This window comes from Danio rerio, chromosome 15, assembly GCF_052040795.2.
Source record: "Danio rerio strain M-AB ecotype USA chromosome 15, GRCz13ab, whole genome shotgun sequence".
NCBI lineage: Eukaryota > Metazoa > Chordata > Actinopteri > Cypriniformes > Danionidae > Danio > Danio rerio.
The window spans coordinates 27378776-27400310 of record NC_141035.1 but is presented as its reverse complement, the minus strand read 5'-3'; the positions used below and the strand labels follow the sequence as shown (position 1 = coordinate 27400310).

Here is a 21535-nt window from a genome sequence, read left to right as displayed (position 1 = left end):
ACGCCCCTCCGACCATTAGTTTGCTGTTAGTGAAGAAAAACCCTCCACCCTACTCAATATTCTGTTTCAGTTTCAGAGCCAAGTGGTTAAAAAAATGTCAAATAAATAAATAAAATGTGTGTATTTTCATGGCAATATGCGCAAGAAATGCTGCAAATACTGACACACATTTCGAGAAAAACTGCCACAAAATCTAGAATTTTAGGAAAAAAATGTCTTGCAAAAATCCGATATGAGGGACTGCTATACCCTCACTGCCCGAATCTGAGCTCTCTCACCAGGACTGTGGCTTCCTCTTCAGCAGCCCCTGCCGTCTCCACTGTGAGTGTGGACTCAGGTGGTAGGTCAGCTGCCGGCACACCTTCTCCATGGCACCCAGAGCATCTCCCTCCTGACAAAAACAGACACAGAGATCACGTCAATCAAGCCACAACACACAGCAGGTTAATAAAGACTGGCAGAAGACCAGGGTATCCCAGCCCTCCAGGTAAAATACTAATTTCTCTGACATTTATGATGACAAAGCTATACAGACTGACTGACAGGTTTCAAACTCACTCCAGTGCTATCATTAGGTCATCCGAGGATCTGGCTGGGAGTGTGTGTGTTTGATTTATGTGAGTTTGGGATGAAATGCATCTACGCAAAACGTAGCAGCAACGTATTGATGTATTGTATGGCCATCTCTGGAAAGCTTTATTATTTTCTACTCACATTTATCACTGCCTAGAGCAATCCAATTTGCAGAGAGACATGACTGCTCATATACACACACACTGCCAAAAGTAACTGCCACACTCCTCTAGATGGAAACCATTTCTGCTGATGTTTCACGCATAAGTTAAGTTATACTGAGAAAGAAAACGCACCGCACACTCTTACAGGACTGCCAATAATTTAGTCTAGAAATAAAATGCTGTTATGCTATATTAATAGGTGACTGAAAAATATTAAAATACCATATTATTTGGGCTAAATAAATGAAAACTATAACAAAAAATGCAATAAGTCAGCTTTATTGAAAATAGGTTTCACAAATGTATAATGTACAGGTTAATTTGAAGATTCAGTTTGAGTTTTAAGTCTATTAATAATGTAAATTAAATATTAATAATACATTTTAAGCATAAAGGTTAACTTTAAGTGAGCTTTAGTCTAAGCCAACATGCTGTGTAGTTGTGAACAAGCATAGTCTTGTCGTTAATCCCAGTTGTATGAGCAACAAATAATAACTGGACTTCTAGTTGATCATTTGGAAAAGTGTCAGAAGGTCGATATTTCAGATGAATCATCTGTTGAACTGCATCCCAATCATCACAAACAGAAATCAGTCAAGTTTGGTGAAGGAGTAATCATGGTTTGGGGCTACATTCAGTATGGGGTCATGCGAGAGATCTGCAGAGTGGATGGCAACATCAACAGCCTGAAGAATCCAGACATTTGTGCTGCCCATTACATTACAAAATACAAAGGAGGGCAAATTCTCCAGCAGGACATACTTCAGCCTCCACATCAAAGTTCCTAAAAGCAAAGAAGGTCAAGATGACTCCAGGATTGGCCAGCCCAATCACCAGACATGAACATTATTGAGCATGTGTGGGGTAAGATGAAGGAGGAGGCATTAAAGATGAATCCAGTAGTATCTTGATGAACTCTGGGAGTCCTGCAAGAACGCTTTCTTTGCCATTCCAGAAGACCTTATTAAAAAGTGATTCGAGTCATTGCAGAGATGGATGAATGCAGTCCTCCAAGGTCATGAGAGTCATACACAATATTAATTCTTTTTTCACTGCTCCATGACTTTATATTCTATACTGTACAGTATTTCTGTTAAGTGACAAGACTTTTGTCTCAGCAAAATGAGACCTAACTTTCCTAATTAAGTAATTAAAACTCAAGGCGTGATCATATTTATTTTGGTAAAATAAGTGTAATCTCGAGGCCTTTGCCTTTCATATAAGCCACTTCTGATAGCAAATGATCAACTAGAAGTCAAGTCAAGTGTTCCTAAAACCTGGATAGACGACAAGCCCTTTGTCAGGCAGAATATGGCTTTGTTAACTGAAAAGCAAAAAAAGGCTTCATATTTATATTTGATTAAATTTTGATTAATTATAATAAATGAATAAATTATATGAAATTAAAATCTCACCCACTTTACATGATGTTATTTAAATATAAAACAATAAATGGGAATGCCCAATTAATTATCAAATAACAGTGTGATACAAAAAAAATAAAGATTAAATCTAAATTCTTAAATCTAATTCGATCTGAGCTAGCATGCTTTGATTAGTATTGTTGTTGTTAACTAAAAAATAAATATATTACACATTTGTTTACTGACATAGAACTTAAATGAACAAACTACTAGTCTTTAATAATAATAAATCATAAAGTAACACTTGCTGTCGTGTAAGAACAAGTTTAATTTCATTAATACGAGCTGCGAAGATGATATCTTGCTCATAAATGTTTCATTTTTAATATCCATTCTAACAGTAATTTCATCTTATCACATTAATCATAACCTAAATGCACAGAGGTTTATTACTGTAATAACATTCATTTGCTTCGGGTAATAAATCAGGTTCAGTGAGACCACCATTCAAGCATGACGAGATTACCAATTATCTGCAGGTTTAAGTATTAACACTTGTCTGTTCAGTGGCTCCAACTAAGAACCTACAGAACCTAAAAATGTCTTTACATTTTAAGTGGTCACTACACTTCTTGAATCAAATTGTTAACCTAAGATAAAGGTAAAAAGAAATACAACTTATTAAAAATGTTAATATAAGATTAAATTTAAACGGCAAAATCAGCAAGGTTAAACTAAATATTAAAGCATTTCATTTTTACCTTGAAATAATTTTTTTTGCAACATAGTTTTTTTATTGCAAAATTCAAATCAAATAGGATCTAATCAAATCATATAGAATCATGATGCAAAAATGAAGGGTGTGACGAGATGCTTACTCCACGAGAGGGGACACAAGTGTAGGTTCACGAGAATGAGACGAGATGAGAGATATATGCTAATATATAAATGGAAAATAGATTTTTATTTAACTGGAAAAAAACACAAACTGCAAAACAATTTAGGTGCCTTTTAAAAAAATTGTAATGAATGGTATTTTACTTTATTTCTATTTTTTTATTTTAAAGAGTTCTATGCTGTAAAGGACATGCAAACACTGCTAAATGTTTAGCTATAAACTCTACTGACTGGCATGTCCCTCGTACAATTTCACATAAGAAATCCGACTCCTTTCCACAAATTGAACTTAAAATTCATTACATTTTTGGTATAATTTTTTTTTTAGCAGTTTTACTTTCATTTGGCAAGATTTCCTTCATGACCTTGTCACAAGCTCTGGGCTACTGAATGCAAATATAAAGTAAGGACTGATAGGAGAGAGTTGTTTTATTGTAATTTGATACCATACACTGACAGTATAAACGTGTGTTCGGTGATGATGAAGGCGTGTGTCTCGAGTCTCCAGAGCTCACTGTGTCTGTGTGTGTATGTGTAAACGCATGCTTAGAGATGTGTCTGTGGTCTTTTACTGACTTAGTAGGTGCAGAGAATAGTGTCAAACAGCCATGTGTGCCGTGTATGTCTTATCCTGTTGCAAAATACGACTAAAAGACCTACACAGGCCTTTACTCTGCATTTCAATAATTCGACTGAAATAGGAATATTCCACATGTCTTAATTCCTTTTGTTTACGAGGATTATGACTTTAAGCATATCTGAAGTGTTATTCTATCGCATGGATATGAAGCATGGTAAATATGTATGGCTGCAGTTTTAGCCTCTGTTGGATGTGGCACCCGCTGAACTCCGGCAAAAACAAAATCGGTTACATCACACCCGCCCAAGCAAATGAGTGACACGCGCAATTACCAAGCCCAGCCTGGGTTGCCAGGTGTGTGATCAAATCCTGCCTCCAATCTTCAGTGCTAAATTCACCCTCACGCTCCATCATAACATCACAACTCACGATACAACCATTTACTTCGTCATACGAGATCTTGTCATATCTTGTATGCCGGAATATGCCGGATCCGGATCCTGCACCTCTGAAATCTAATCCGGTACCTCATTTTACTGATCCCCCTTCTTCTACGTTCGCTGATCACATTCACTTTCTTCCACGAAGCCCCAACCCTCTTTACTTTCATCTGCAATAACCCTCCCTCCCTGCCCCAGCCCAAATGGATTAAGTTCACAGTACTCATAAGGATTAGTTTTTGAATTTAAATGGTTTGTTGCAATCAGTTTCCTTAAATTGTTTGAGTTACCTTAACTTTTTGGGTTTTACAGTGTAGTAAAATATTATGTACTGTACTCATGGCAAATATAAAAGGGGTCAGTTATTAGAAAGTAGTTATTAAAACTACTAAGTTTAGAAATGTGTTAATAATTTAGGAGGGCTAATAATTCTGACTTCAACTGTATATATTGTGAAATGAATAAAAATGTTGTTTTTTTCTCATTAATACCGGCCACTGTATTTGATCAAGGACACATTGTCTCTGTTCAGGTGTCTGTATCCGTACCGAAAACATCAATATGTAAATCAATCCTGCCATTGCTGCAGCAGGCCGTGACCTCTGTAGTGGATCAGGGACAGAACTGCATGTGTTGATATTGAGATATGTGCTTGAGATTAACAGTGCCACATGGTTGGTCACCCCTGCAGACAGACAGTGGGTCCCCTGGCAGTGTAATCATACACCCAGCGGGCTCTGACAGGCCTGCTTTCCTTTTTGTCACATCACTGAGTTCATCTCGACTTTGTCTCCCTCCACTGCTACTTACAATAACATCACTTTAAGCAAACGTCACCTTACGCAACTGGGAGAAATTTCAGTCTCTCTGTTATGTCAACATGGTTGGTTAAAGGATTTTGCATATTCATGTTTCTGAGGCTGATCTTTTTTTTAAATCAATAATGTCCAAGTCGTGGACTGGCCATATGGTCAGGGTGTTTCCCTTGTCTGTGGACAGAGATACTGGGACTGACTCCAACCCTGGTGAATTAATAGCTGGGTTTCCATCCTAACTAGAAGCAATCTTTTCAAAATTTGCAAAAAAAAAAAAAAAAAAAGAAAGAAATCCTAAATGTGTATTAGGTGAATTTCCATCAAGGTGTTAGAGTGGCTGACTGTAGAACTGGTAACTAGTAACCAACAGTAAACAAGGCAAGCATAATGGAGCCATGTGGGTGTAATGTTTTGAGTTTAAGTACTTCAGAGTTTATTTGGCAAATGCATTTTCATCTCTTGTTGTTTGCGTTAACCCTTTTTCGACTAGTCTGAAACTAGTCAAAATGAGCATAAAAAGTTTTTTGTATGGCAAATTAAAGGATTTTTAGGATTAAAGGATTTTAAAGGATTTAAGTAAATTAAAAGAAATATTTTATGGTGCATTTATTTAACCAAAATATAGTAAAATAGTATAGCAATATATTCATATAATTTTATTATTAATATAATAATACTATAATAATTTATTATAGTGATAAAATAGTAACATAAATATTATTAGAGTTTTAAAAATAAATGTTTTCAATTCAAGTATATATAAAATATTATTTATTCCTAATGTGGCAAAGCTACATTTTCAGCAGACAAAAAAAAAACATTTAAAAATGATGTTCAGAAAACATAATTAATCATTATTATCAGTGTCAATTTTTTTATTAATTCTTTGTCATCTAAATAAAAAAAATGTTTTAGGATACTTTGATGAATATGGTCTTAAAAGAACAGCATTTATTTAAAGTACAAATCTTCATTAACATTTTAAATGTCTTTACTGTCACATAAGCATTTCAATTTCTAGCAAAAGTATTATTTTTTCTTATTATGTTACAGCCTTAAAATAATAAAATGTATTATTGTAAAAAGTGTAGACTGATTTTATGAAAAAAGTCATTTAAAGCTGTTTAATAATTATTTTAGGGGCTTTTCACCTTTATTATGATAGGACAGTAGAGGTTTCAGACAGGAAAGCATTGGAAGCAGAGAGGGTAAAGGTTTGGCAAAGGAATCGCACTCAGGTTGCAATGAGCACGTCAGTGCTATATGTCGGCACACAGTACCACTAGGTTATTGGCGCCGACATTTAAAGCTGTTAAACAAGCCATAATACTGTAACATACCAAAATACTAACAGACAGACATTCATTTTCTTTTCGGCTTAGTCCCTTTATTAATCTGGGTCGCCATAGCGGAATAAATCGCCAACTTATTTAGCATATGTTTTACGCAGCGGATGCTCTTTCAGCTGCAACCCATCTCTGGGAAACATCCATACACACTCATTCACTACGGACAATTTAGCCTACCCAATTCACCTGTACCGCATGTCTTTGGACTGTGTGTGTGTGTGGGTGGATGGATGGATGGGTGGGTAGATAGACAGATAGACAGATAGATAGATAGATAGATAGATAGATAGATAGATAGATAGATAGATAGATAGATAGATAGATAGATAGATAGATAGATAGATAGATAGATAGATAGATAGATAGATAGATAGATAGATAGATAGATAGATAGATAGATATCATGAGTCTCCCACATTCACATGTCGTTAGAGAAGAGATGATGATCGAGTGAAAAGCAAAGAGTGCGCAGCATCCTCTGTGTTGTTTTGGTGGAGGTCAGGTGTTTGTGTGACTCTCTATAGGTGCTGAGCAGGGCGTTAGCGGTGTGATATAGTGCCTGACTGGCTTCATTAAGTGCAGCAGCGGCAGTAGCAGTAGTCTTAGAAAGAGGCTGACTGGTCTTTAGTCTGTGTGACTCATCCGCCAGTAAACCTCCCTCTGCTTCTTTTCTCTCTGCTCTCTTCATCTCTGCTTCTGCCTTACACTTGCTTCATTTTAATGCTCGCTGCACTGGATTGGTATGGTTTCATTTTGCACGTTTATCTGCTGTGCTCTCCAGCCAGCGCTATAAAGCAACATCCATTAAATATTAACACAACACATCACAACGTGCACAGAAATAGAGTAAAGCATGCTGAAATGGTGTGTGAGGTGTTTTTAGGTGTGCACGGTATGGACAAAATGTCACGAATCACAAATTACCGTCTTTGGGCAGTGAATGTATTTGGCCAGGCTAATAATGAGGTCATGGGTAATGGGATCCACCAGGTTGCGGAAACTGGCATAGCGGTAGAGAACATCGTCCAGAGAGGTTGACTCCATTCCCAGATCCTGGAAAAAAAAAGACAGAAAACAGGGAGGTCTGAAGAATGCGAATTACAGATTCAGACTTGCATTAGGTCTTATTTATGAATTTTTAATAGATAATTTAAGACGCTTGTAGGTTAGAATAAATATTCAGTCAGTGAAAATCATAATTCTTTGTAGCTCAGAGTATGGGCTGCATTTAAAATATCATACTCCTCTATTATACAGCAGTTGAAAACAGTGTGTGACTGGAGTACTCTGGCTAAATTCATAGTAGTCCTAAAACAGTGGGCATTTATGATAGAGAATTTACTATCCCATAAGGCCATGGGGGAGGATTTGTGAATGTCTGGAAACTCACATCATATTTACAATATGATAAATGAAATATGTAGGGCTGTGCGATTTCAGTAAAATATCTCATTGCAAATTTTTTTGACAGACATTGCGATTTAGATTTGATTTATGATTTAATTTTGTAATCAAGCTTCAGCTCAATTTTCTGTATCGTCAGGGCCGGATTAACCAATGGGCATTATGGGCACAGGCCCAGGGGCCCGTGCGCACTTGCGGCGCCTGCGAGGGACACTGATTTTGTAGTGTTTATTTAGGCTAAATGCAAACAGCGCGCCTCGTTGGAATAAGCTGAGTGATTCCTGCCTATCACCGTTTGATTGACAGCGACAACAAAACTAAAGAGGGCAACAAGCATCAGCTTGAGTGGCGTAGCTCCTAAAGCGCATGACAACATGTTTTGATGCGGTCCATTATGAACCCGGTTCGAATCCAGCATCTCATGAACACGTTATTTTTTCCTACTACATTTCAGATTTTGTCTACTCTTCATCACAAAGAGGACAAGTAGGAATCATTAATAAGTGTGTGTATTATGGAGGACTCAGATTCATTGAACTGGATTGGAGAGGTGTTATATGCAAATCATTTGCATTATACGTTTGTAGATGTTATACTTTAAAAATAATCTTTTATATATATATATATATATATATATATATATATATATATATATATATATATATTAGGACTGCTTCTGTAAACTTGAACAAGAACATTAAAATGTATTTATTTTTACTAGTTGTATTAGTATTTCTTTTATCAAAGTGTGCTTTAAATGCTTTAAAAATAAGTTAAATCTTTGTAGACTAAAAATATATGTACTTTATATAATTTATTTAAAAATGTGAGTAATTATAGATTAATTTTATTTTACAAATATTATGTTATTCTTATTTTTTTTATTTAACAATAGGAGTGTGACCAGGTAGGGGGCCTACAAGACATTGTGCCCAGGGGCCTCTCAATTCTTAATCCGGGCCTGTGTATCGTAGCTTCTTGCTGCTAAAAGGCAGTGAGTTATTGAAAAAAAGAACTGAAAAGATATTGAGTTACTTAAGTTAAACATTTATTCAGATTTGTTTTTAAATATTCAAAAATTAAACAGTAATTTTTCTTTAGAGCTAACAGTGAGTTATGGTGTTAGTTATCTCCTGGTGCCTTTATGATGTTTTTTCTTATAGTGTAACAGCTGCAGACAGCTCTGAAATTGTACTTTGCTGTTGCTTGCTGCTGAATTAAGTGTCACTGACAATACTTTTAGTTGACTTTTTAGCAAGACACTCCTCATATAGCCACCTGTTGTGCTGTTTTTAGGCACTGGTTGTTGTATTTCCTTGTGCTGAGGCAACAATTCTGCGTCAGCTCTTACAAAGGATCTGTTTTTGTTCTGTGTCTGTGACTTTGAAACCAAAATATTCCCATATTACCAACATGCTGTTTTTCTTTAATATGAATTAGTCTATTAATGCTTCTGAAGTGGCACACACCATCATCCCACTTGTCCACGCTTTCCTGTTTGTTTGTTTATTGTGGGCTTTCTGCATAGTTCGGTTGCGCAATTCTGATTGGGCAGAACGGAAGTGTGCTCAATCAATTGACTAATAAGGGGCCGATCCCACCGAACGCACTTATTGAGCTGAGAGGCGCTTTTTTTGAATGGTTTACTAACATCCGTAAGTGTTCTGCGCATTCGCCCTTAGCGGCTAGTGTTTTTAACTGCTTGCTGCGCCTCGCGTATTTGCTGTTCCGCACTGTGTGCTCGGATTTAAAAAAATCAAGTTTGAGCGGAAAAAGTGTGTTACAACAGTTGTGTCTGTTTCATTCTCCAATCAAATGAAAGCAGAGGCGGGGTTTCAGTTGAGGTGACTGCAGTGTTTGTGTTGTCAAGTGCACCACGCTTCTTTTTCTTGTCAGCAAAAAAGGCAGTAAAGTGCGCCACATATTTTTGGAATGTAAAAGCGTCTTCGGTGTGATCAGCCCCTAGGACCATCGCACATAGACGGCAGTACGCATTTGCTCTGGGTGGAGGAAACTATACAATAAATATATTTCTAATCACAGCCTCTTGCGATTAGCTAATCGCAACATTTCAAATCGCGATTGCAATATGATTTTGATTAATCGCACAGCCCTAATGTCTAGACCATTCACAATTCACATACAACAGTATTCAAATGCAGCATTATCAGTCTGTGCTTTCCTGAATGATGCAGCTACTTAGCAGACTCTGATAAACTACTTAAAGTCCCCAAGAAATCAAAACTAACCATATGATTTAGATCACATAGCTAGTTTTGTTTAAATAATTCATCTGTGTCATTAAGAAAAAAATGTTTGCCCTTCTAATCTTTAATTGAAATCTGAAAATGCACTTCCTGCTTGTCTTCAGTTAATTCATCAGATTAGATGATTTTGAGGTAATGGGCGTGGCTAACGCTGCTCCAACTGTAAATTTTGACAACAAATAGACATGGTGAGCAGGAGGAGTCTGTTAGGTTGTAATAACTCTTCTAAAAAGCCCTTTCCCGATCTTTCTGAATGAAATGCCTACTTTACTAAGTCTATTTAGCCCGCGGTAAAAAAAACAAGCCATGCCCACTGTTTCCTCATTTAAAATTACGAAAAGAATAACAATCGCAGCTTTCAGTTCACAGAGACTTCAAAGAACATGCAAATGATGAGGGCGTGCCCAGTGAGTCTCGCAATAGTTTGTGTTCTGATTGGCCTTTTGTCCACCAAGGTTTATAAAATCATTAAATTGGCATGAAATCAAGGAAACATCACCAAATGGTTGAAGCCTGAATCTGCGATTTATTTTGAGACATTAACATTATCATGTGCTAATCTCACCATACGCTCATTCTGAAAATGCAGCCTTGTATAAGTTTCTGGAGATAGCGAATTATGTAGCCAGAAGTAGGTATGGCTGCATTTAGTTTTTAAAATGAACACTACGAGGTGGTATGAGGCCGTTCTTTTTCGCACTTTTCGGCTGACCGCTTACCTCCATATGAACAGCTTTCTGGCTGTTACCAGTTTGTCTAGTTAGCTTGCCATGTACATTGGTGGACTTGAGATGCACATAGGAGATGACCATGACGATGGGGTTTGAGTCAGGTGAAGAACGATTCCAAAAAGCAGGCAAGACAAAAACAGAATCCAAAAAATAAAATAAACGAGTAAATACCAGGGTGAGAATGTGGTAGAAATCAGGCGAGGGCTTTTCTTTTTCAGGATTGCTTTTTAAATTTGCCAGTTGGGTGAGGGGAAGGGGGTGGGCGGGTCAATCTGTGCTTTTAAAAACATTATTGGTTGGATTTAAGGAAGGAGGAGAGTGGGTCAGTCGATCAGTCAGTCAGCCAGTCATTCAGTCAGTCAGTCAAAAAGTCAGTCGACAGTAGCCTCTAGTGGATTTATGCGACAACAGCAGACGCGTATGGCATTCGCAAGAGAAATTTGAGATCTCAAAAAGCACACACAGTGGCCTCTGGTGGATTCGCAAAAACAAAAAATGCAAAAAAAACATAGCTCCTGGGAGAGATTTGGCGGTGTCCAGAAATGAATATAGAGGTACGTTTTCAGAAAGAGGCTGGGTTGGTTAATCTGGCCTGCAATATTGAAAATTCAGAGACTATTTATAGGCCTTTTGTTCTTTATCTCTCTACTGTAAGATTCAACTTGTTAAACTCAGTTAATCGAACTAGTCAATGTAATGAGAACTACAAAAGCATTTATAAATCTTTGCTGAAGTTAATTTCTTAGCTAATGCCTAATAACACGTTAAAATCAAAAGCTGTAATCATTTTATTAAATGTTAATGACATTAATTAATAAAATTTAGTTGTTTTTAATTACTTTTATCGTGTAACGATAATATGGCCATTTCTTACCGTTGATTTTAATGCATTAACTAACATGTTACCTATTTTACTTCATCATCATTTTGTGATTAAATTTGTATGAACCATTTATTTACTCGGAACAATAAAGCAATACACTAAGTATTTTTGTGTGTTTATTTCTGTTAAAGTTGTCTTTTTTTCAAGCTTGGGTTAATATCGTATAATGATATGAATCAAGTATGATAAAAGCTTTAGCAATTCATCTTTACAAAAAAATTATTTCACTGGCAGAAGCCTACTAATAATGTGTCAGTTACACTTACAGTACACTTTAAGCAACATAAAATGTTAGCTAAGCATGGTAGAGTACCAAAGTATTCTTGAACTCAAAGGTGCATGCCACATATATACACAGACAAAATCCATGAGCGCACACACACACTTAGCGCTTTGTGAATACAAACAATGCTTGAGTCAATCAGTCCATGTCTGCCACAATGACCCTGAAATCATTAATTGATGTAGCCCTTTGAATTTAAATGTCATGATGTGGGCCTAGAAAGTGAAAAGGCATGGTTGTCAGCACCGAAAAAAAGAACACAAATCCTTTAACTCTGCAAAACAAGCCAAACTGAGGCAAAAGTTAATCTACATTATTGAACATTTTTGTAAAGCAACAAGGCCAACAGGGGGATCAGCAATTTAAAAAATTGCAAATGTGTGTGGGGGTGAGGGCTCTACTCTGCAGCCAGAGCTAAATAACCAACACTGAACCAAACAGAAAACAGGTGGGAGAGAATGAAATCAAAAATCATCATTAGTTTGACAAAGTGAATCAGCTCAGGAAAGATTTTTCTTTGTTAAGGGGAAAAGGGTGAATAATCACTGCATATAAAACTAACTTAAGAATGAATTTCTCTAACACTAGACCCCCCTTAATCCTAAAGCCCCAAATCTAAACAGTGTATGCCAAGCAAAACCCTTGGATCATCACCATCATCTCTCTATGGAGCAGAATCTTGATTAATCGATTTCCATTTAATCAAAGGCCCATCCATTTTCATGGTTTCCGGGCAACAAGGTGCACTTGGTAACCACTGGACAAGAGACGCTGTCCTTTGACTGGCTTTTTTGCTCATTATGTGCCTTAACCCCCACTGCAGGAAACACTGCAAATACATTTCAGCAAAATTGACTTGTTAATGAAAAACTTACTCTTGTGAAAAAGGAGTATGCTTAATTCAGATCTTCCAAAATCAATTATAGTTAAAACCGCACTTTCTGCTAGCAGAAAATATTTTAATAGAAGACCACTCATGTGTACTTACAGCGAGTACATGTTAATTATGTATAACCCTCCACACTTTTTCATAACACACTTGACTCTTTAAAAAGCACATTTTGTAAAAAATAAACATTTTCAAGTAATTACTTCTTTTCATTTTAAATCATTTTTACTGTTTAAACAAGTATGTTTAATGTTTATTTTAAGCATGCTTGTTTAACAAATAACAAAATCTATTTAACTGTAGTGTGTCATTTAATTATTATGTACTAAATTGCAATGTGTAATTACAAATTTTTAATTACCAATACATTTAAATACAATTTAAAAATGAAAAAGAATTTAGGGTTGGGTCGATAGACAATGCTATCGTCCATTGCCGATGGCCAATAGACATCACGATGCTGAGCCGGCATCGCAATCCTCCTCCATGCCTCTCTCGCAGCAGCAACCCACTCGCAAAAAAAAAACAACCTTAGGCCCCGTTTACATTAGCATGTCTTAATTTTAAAATGCCATTTTAGAACAAAAAGTGATCCACGTCTACACTGGCATTTCCTCTAGCTTTTCTGAAAAGCCCAAACACTTCATGTGCTGCAGCGTACGCTCATGTCTGAGCTCCAGCAGTCAGCGGGTGCTTCGAGCCCAAAACCTCAGAGAGCCGTGCACGTATATTATGACAGAATTAGCATTTTTGGGTAAACTACACCTTGTTAATACAACCCACAAGCTCTATATATATTTTTAGAGAGTGCCAAATACATCTTAAAAGTATACATTTTTTGCTGTTTTTGTGAATTCACCAGAGGCTGCTGTGTATGCTTTTTGAAATCTTAAATTTCTCTTACGAGTGCCATTCGTGCCTTCTGTTCTCACGTAAATCCACCAGAGGTCACTGTCAACAGACTGACTTGACCAACCGACAACCCCACCCACCCCCTTTCCCAAACCCAACCGACAGTATTTTGAAAAAAAAATCCAGAAAAAAAAAACCCTCACAGCAGCTTGATTTTTACCACATTTTCAGATTTTACCACATTCTTACCGTCATTTACTTGTTTGTATTATTATTGGCCTTTTGTTTTAGTCTTACCTGCTTTCTGGAACTGTTTTTCGCTGGACTCAAACCCCTTCATTGCGGTCAACTCCGCTCTGCATCTCAAATCCACCAATCTACGCAACGAACCACTGGACAATCTGGTAACTGCGGAAAAGTATTCTATATGGAGATAAGCAGTCGGCTGGTGAGTGCAAAAACGAACGCTATAACACCGCCCTGTAACATTCGTTTTAAAGATGAAATGCAGCCATACGTACCTCTGGCTAAATAATTCACAATCTCCAGAAATGTATATAGGGCTACGTTATTAGAATGAGCCTATGTTGTGTTAACAATGTGTAATTAAATGTCCAGAAACATTCAATTCGATTTGCACTTAAGTATATCCTTAAGTCTATTACCTTCATATTAAGTACCCCCTTTTTTTTTTTTTTTTTTAAAGAACCCTATAGTGTAATTGTTTTTCACAAGGCTCTTTCTGGATCAAATCCTGCAGTTTGTCCCAAGGCCACCTGTTGCTTCATCACTGCCCAACAATTCATTTAATACTACCTGTGGAGGATTAGAAATCCCCATCGGCTTGGTGTTTGATCCCTGCCGCACGAATGCAGAAAATCCCCAGTGGAAGTCAAGTGCACTGGACCAGCTAAAATGACCCTCTAGTCCATAAGACGATCGTTACTCTTTGAGGAAAGCTGGATCAAAAAATAGCAAGTTCTGGAGACATATACACGGACCGGTTTTTATCGATACTGACACAAACAGAGCTACCTGCTGCTGAGACAGCCGTTCAATATAAGGCAGAACATCGTACTCACTGACAGCAACCACAATCACTGCCCAAAGTAAACAGTTGGTATTTATGCAGTGCAGCATTGCTCTTCGGCCAGCGTGTACTATGTCTGTTCTCACAGGTTTGCTGTAGTGTAAAATGCGCATCTGTCTGAAAAAGCACTTAGAATTGAAATCTATAGTGCTGGGGAAATATTTAAGAAGTTGCACTGTATAGATCAACACTGTAGTTTTGGAGACTAGGGCTTGGAGATAAAGCAAAAATATCGATACATCACGATATAAGTCACCTCACATGCTAATAACAATATACTGTATATCATGACAAGGTTTTTATTGTACATTTAATCAATTAATATATGTATATAACATGAAAAAGAACTGAAATGGAAAAATTAATTGGATAGACTAATAACTGGCCATAGTGTGTGGGTGTTTCTCAGCACACCCACAGTTATACTCTCTCAGTGCAGGGTTATGGCTGGAGGGGCATCTGCTGGGTAAAAACAATTGCCAGAGTAATTGGTGGTTCAATCCACTGTTGCAACCCTTCACAAAGCAAGGATTCAGCTTAAGCAACATGAATTATTGCTAAACAAAATGCTAAATGTCAACATTTTACTTTCATGTTTGCAACTTTCTCGCCCAGGCTATTATTCACGTTTCTGCCTAGCATGTAGGACTGTTCTCATTCAAATTATAAAGAGCATTACTGTAAACAATTTAATTTGGGACACCAAAAAATAAACGACAAAGCATAATATGAAATGATAGACTTTTCATTTTGCCATACAAAACATATCCGCTTGTTAAGTGTGACGTCACCTTAAAGCAGCTTCCAGATTCAATTGCTCTATCAAACTGTATGGGGAGGCTCAACAAATAGTAATAATAAATGTTTACAAAACGATATAAACGAAAATCACGAACACAATATATATATATATATATATATATATATATATATATATATATATATATATATATATATATATATATATACTATTGCCAGAGTAATTGGTGGTTCATTCCACTGTGGCAACCCTTGATAAAGCAGGGGAATCAGCTTAAGAAAAGTGAATGAATATATACTCAAAAAATAAATTATACTCGCAACTTGAATTATTACTATTATAAACAAAATGCCAAATGGAAACATTACCTTCAAGTTTGCAACTTTCTCACCATGCTGTTATTCATGTGTCTGCATGACGTGTAAGAAATGTTATAATGTGTTCTCATCCAACTTAAAAAGAGCATAACTGTAAACAATGTATTTTGCGACACCAAATAAATGACAGAGCATAATATGAAATTATAGACTTTTTATTTTGCCATATACATTGCATATTCGCTTGTTAAGTGTGACGTCACGCAAAGTGGTTTCCAGATCCAAATGCTTTATCAAACTGTATGGGGAGACTCAACAAATGGTAATAATAAACATTTAGAAAGTACTGTAATACTTTCAAAAATCACAATTGCAATATATACTGAATGTCCAGAATATATCATATCAGATGACCAGAAGGTAATTAATATTTTATAAATTGTTAAAATATTGGTGTCTGTGATGCAGCAAGTCCAGACACTGTCGTGTACACCATGATTTTCTCTTTAATGTCATATGACTAAAAAGTTTGGACCCAGAAACAGTAATCCACAGTAAGTCCCGACTTAACAAGTGGATACTGTCTTAGTGCTGGGTTCTGGCTGAAATGGCATCTGCTGTGTAAAAACAATTGCCAGAGTAATTGTAGGTTCATTCAGCTGTGGCGACCCTTGATAAAGCAGAGAATAAGCTGAAGGAAAGTGAATGAGTATATACGCAAAACAAACAAACAAACAAAAAACTACATGCTGAACATGATTTATTGCGAAATAAAGACTATTCTCATCCAAATTCTAAACAGCACTAAGGTAAACTGTATTTTGTGACACCAAAAAATAAATGATAGAGCAAATTGTGAAATATGAGACTTTTTATTCGATCAATTATTTTTTTTCCGGCTTAGTCCCTTTATTTATCCAGGGTCGCCACAGTAGAATGAACCGCTAGCTTCTCCAGCACGTTTTTCGCAAGCGGATGCCCTTCCAGCTGCAACCCATCCCTGGGAAACATCCACACTCATACACTATGGACAATTTAGCCTATCTAATTCACATGTACCACATGTCTTTGGGCCAGGCATGTGCACACATAGGGCTCAACCTGTGCAGTGCACATGTCCTTTTTAGTCTTGGATAGAAAGTGCCCTTCCAAAATGATCAAAAGTGCCCCCGCAACATTTTTTATATACAATTCATATTGTCATATTGTACAGCCCTAAGGAAAACTGTCTTTCATAAACTTACAAAACCCACCAGCTCAGTATGGGACTGACATTTTGGCCCAATTGCAATATATATGATGCTCTCTGCTGTGAAGTGAAGTGTGGTTTACGCATGTGGTTCAAGGATAAATTTCTGATCAGGTCATTGGGGCCAGTGCTTTGGGGCCTCTGTTTACCATCTGAGAAGCTGTAGGTGGTTCGACATATGGAAACAAATAGCATGAATGTGCTTACAGTGTAATTACAATTTTGTTACTTCCTTCCTTTATTTTCTAACCCTTTGGACATTATTATTGAGACTGCAGGGGGCCTGCAGAAATAAACTTAACTAATGGTGCCCCAGAGCCTTACAGGACCATGACTTTTTCATGGAGTGAAGTATTGTTTTTGTGTTGTAACAGATGCTCCACCCTAACTCAATAGGGCTTTTCACATAGTGCTTAACCCTGTCATTCTACACTCTGTGTCAAGGTACATTTCATACAAAAAACGGTTTAGCAGATCTCCTTACCTAGATATATAAAACCCAGCACAGGAATAGTAATAGTAGCATCACCTTTATGTGTTGTAGGAAGTTGATTTCAAAATGTTTTCAGATGGTGACAGAAAACATGTGACATGGAGTGAAGAAGAATTTCGGTCTGATGTTCATAATCCGTTCATTATGGGGAATGCACAATGATAGAGATTTTATGAACACTGGTCACATGATGCGTTTATCCAATCAGTGGCAATGACACAAACAAAAATGTTAACCCCAGGGCGATAAATAATCAGTATTAATCAAGCGGCAACCTTGTGAAGCTAATATGGAAATAACTTAAAATGCAATTCATCTAAATTCTGCTAGTCCTGGCTCCACAATAGAGCATATTTCTATTGACCCCACTGTTAAAATGGCCACCTTTACAGCAGAAAGGAGTTTACAACCTGGTACAAAGAACAATTTTGATTAATATAGCTAATATTACTCTTCATGACAACTGTGAGGGGGGTGAATTTTTTTTTAGAACTCATCCGTTTCATTTATATTAAGTTATATTAAGTCTGCATAATAAAGGGCGGGGCCACTTGAGTGACAGCTAGGTCTCGCTGGTCACCGTCATGTGACCTCAGCTGATTCTAGCTGATTAGCTGCTGCACTCGGCATATACATTGTATTTTTGTTTTGTTTTATGTAGCTTTATACAGTCAACTGCCTTTTGGAATTATTTCCTACAATAATCAGATGTGGCAGGCTGTGTGCACTTATTTGTGCTCACAAAACATGTAGCCTCCATTTTCCAGGTGAGTGACATTAAATGCTTATATACCATCTCTATAAAAGTATTTGTTTGATTTAAGATCATTCATCATTTATATTTTTCTTTAGAACTGTAATGCACTTCGGAATCTGACAGATTGATTAGCTGTAGGCTCTAGAACAGTGTTGTCATACAGTGTTACGCCTGGATTTCATAAATAGCCTTACATTTACTAACACAGACTATATCTGAAGTGTTTGGAAGTAGTTTGCCTTTTCCTCCAGTAGAAAAATGTCATAAGAAAAATGCTTAGCAGCTGGGACTTGAGCCAGCTACCTTCTTGCTGTGAGGCAATAGTGCTAACCACTGAGCCACCATCTCTTTTTTTAAACAAACATAATTCAATAAATAATTAACCCAAAATGCAACAATATGTATTCTACTCCATTTTACTACAACCCTGCAGATTTGGTGTAACGTTATTATTACAATTAATCCATCAAGTTACAGTGACGTGTTAATCTGCTGTGGGTAACACACCTTCACATGATGCGATTTCATAGGTCAGAGTTCACCAACTTTGGAATGCAACCAAATGCAAAATAGCTTCACACAAACCTGAATAGGAGTCAACAGAACCAAAAGTTCTAGAACCCAGGTAAATAATGAGCAGTGAAACACGGTTCAACATAACACAGGATTCAGATTACCCAGGGTTTAGAACGGCCGATGGTAACTTTGGTTTAAAAGCCCTTTTGTAATTTCTAAAGCTGTCTGAGAAATACAAAAAGAGTGGACAGGTACACCAATGAAGGCAGACATTCAACATGAAGAAAACTTGACTTGTACCTGCCGGAGGGTCTTGAGCATCTCTGTTGCCTCATCGTGTTTGCCCTGCCTCGCCATCAGCATCATCTCTTGTATCATCCCGATGCGCCGCTGGTAGGGAGGAGGAGTCCCGCTGCTCCTCAGTTTGTCTCCTGACCTCAGCATTAAGGAGGTAAGGATGTCACTTCGCTCTTTCGTGGGGGTCCGTTTCCATCCTGTGCACTGAGGACTTGCTCCTGCCTCCTGGCCCCCAGCTTTTGTTTGCTTCGCTCCCATGTTTGGTTATAGAGTCTCACCCTGGAAAAGGGCCTCCAGTCTGGGCATGCTCTCAAATTGCATTCACATTAAATGATTAAAAGTCCTTGACACTCTATGTGAGATTACATATAGTAAGAAACAAATGAAAATAAGAAAGGGTTTTAAGTTTATTGTTAAACAATTTTTAAGTCCTTCTGCTCACCTCACGCCTGCCATATCACAACATGACAGAGAAAATAAATATTTACATTGGGATCAACGTGAATTTCTCGTAATAAAATTTTGCATTTTTACATTTCGTTAAAATATATTCAGAAAGTGCTCAGAGGGTGCGATTTATGGAGGTGGTTTGGAAAGATGAACAACCTCTTTAATTAAGGCATAAACTCCCCAAAATAAAGTTGGGGGTCTTAAATATACATTATTTCAATGCATAACCTTTAATGCATTACACAGCGTTTTAACAACAGCGTGTCGAAGTTAAATTACAAATGTACACGCTCAAAAATCGCTTCTACAATGGTAACCGTAGCAACAGCTGCTCGAACGATGTTTGAATCAACAAAACACTGTAAAGTCGATATCAATTTATCATAATAAGCACATCACACAGTCTAAATTACTAAAATATTTTTTCTTTACTTAAATTGTCTCGAAGACTTTTAACTTCGCCAGGGCTGACAAAAGCTTAAGAAGATAAATTAATTTCACGAAACAATTTATTTAAAAAAAAAATAACTTGAAAAGTTAAACTCACTAAAATCACTGAACAATTTGCACATTGCACGCCTAATTATCCAACAAATCTGCAATAAGGATGCGGTTATTGTTTACCACGCACGACGTCCAACTTTTACACCACAGCCAACTCGTTCGTTAGTTGTTTACGCTTTTTATGAAACGTCTGAACGCGAAATAGTATTTAGATATTTCTCATAAGACGTCAAAACATTTGAAAGACTGCGTGTTTAAAGTCGAAGTACTCGTATTTCAGTCCAATTGGGTCAGAGCTGCATAATTGATCTCTTCAGTTAAAAACTCCAGTAATCCTCGATTCCCTCAGGTAGGGAATAAATCTGATGATGCCTGCGGCATGACCGCAGATTAAAGAAGAGCAGTCCCGCAAACCTCCAGAAACTCTCAGTCCAGTTCAGCAGAATTACAAAACGATTTTTAGGAAAGGTTGGTTCGATTTTTCGCCCGTATTTTTATTTTAGCATTTGTTTGAGCGTGTTAACATCGCAGTTTCTCCGCATTCTCATGACGTGCGTCTCTGTGTGAGTTTAGTCGACGGCGAGCGGTCCTGCTGTGAACAAGGGCATGTAAATATTTACGTCGTCCGTCACTGTTTTCCTCCGCGCACAAGTCATCCGAGTATTTCCTTTCACGCAGCTCAGAGAAATGCCTCTGTTGGCTGATGAAATGTGCGGTGTCGGATTAATTCTCGCTTTGATGTGACCCCTCTCTCCCTCCAGGTGTGTCCCGTCTGAGGGCAGGGTGTGTTCAGAGAAGCGCGGCTGCTTGGGCTCTCATCATCAGTCGGATGGAGCGGAGAGGCGCTGGGTCTCGACACAGGCTGTGCGGGAGGGGTGGAGCGGTCTGCAACATCCTCCACTTGTGTTTCAGTCTACAGGCGAGAATGCACCACTGCCAGGATACACCTAACCAAGTGGAGCAGACTGGGACTTATCCAGTTCTACACTTCATGTGGTATTTCAACGCTTTTAAGCCCATTAAAGATACAAGCATTCGGACAATCCCATATCCAATATACGCGGGGTCACAGACTATACTTAAGTGATTTTTTAATCGTCCACTACGATAATAGTTGGCATTTCTTTGCTGACATCTGGTGTTTAACACATGGCATGTCATCTGCTGCACTTTCTCAAAGATGGAAAATTTGGTGTTGAAAAAAAGTTAGAAAACACTTAAAGGGACAGTTTGCCAAATAATAGAGTTAGTTAATTATTAAATCCAAGAGGTAGTGATTTTTATTCTACAGTAAGCATCAAAAAATAATTTTCGTGATTTATTAAATGTAATGCTAACTGCAATGTAAGTTGTAAGTTTCAAAAGAAAAAGAAAAAAAAAACACACACACACACACACACACACACACACACACACAAAAATATATATAGTCATTTTATGAAACATTGATAAATATATATATCATGTGACAAGAAGTTTTCACTCCAAATTGTCATAAACATGCTCAGGTGGTTGCTGAAGCTTTGGATTTAAAATAATGTTCAGTTTTTTTAGACAGACCAAAATAATATTAATAATAATAATAATAATAATAAAAACTTAATGTATTGT

The 21535-nt window shown here is 37.1% G+C and overlaps 1 protein-coding gene across 3 annotated transcripts in view; it reads right to left on the bottom strand.

Annotated features, from left to right (window-relative positions):
* Positions 1-20755, bottom strand: part of lrrc75a (leucine rich repeat containing 75A) — a 45533-nt gene extending 24778 nt beyond the window's left edge. For all 3 annotated transcript variants that reach the window (XR_015509456.1, XR_015509457.1, XM_087284210.1), the window contains exons 1-3: positions 18974-20755; positions 7107-7235; positions 279-391 (exon numbers count right to left, since the gene is read on the bottom strand). Coding sequence is in view for 1 of the 3 variants with exons in the window: in XM_087284210.1 (XP_087140336.1) it covers positions 279-391; positions 7107-7235; positions 18974-19228 (497 nt within the window). In the remaining 2 variants the exon portion in view is untranslated. The remainder of the gene's footprint in view (positions 1-278; positions 392-7106; positions 7236-18973) is intronic.
* Positions 20756-21535: the final 780 nt, after the last annotated feature.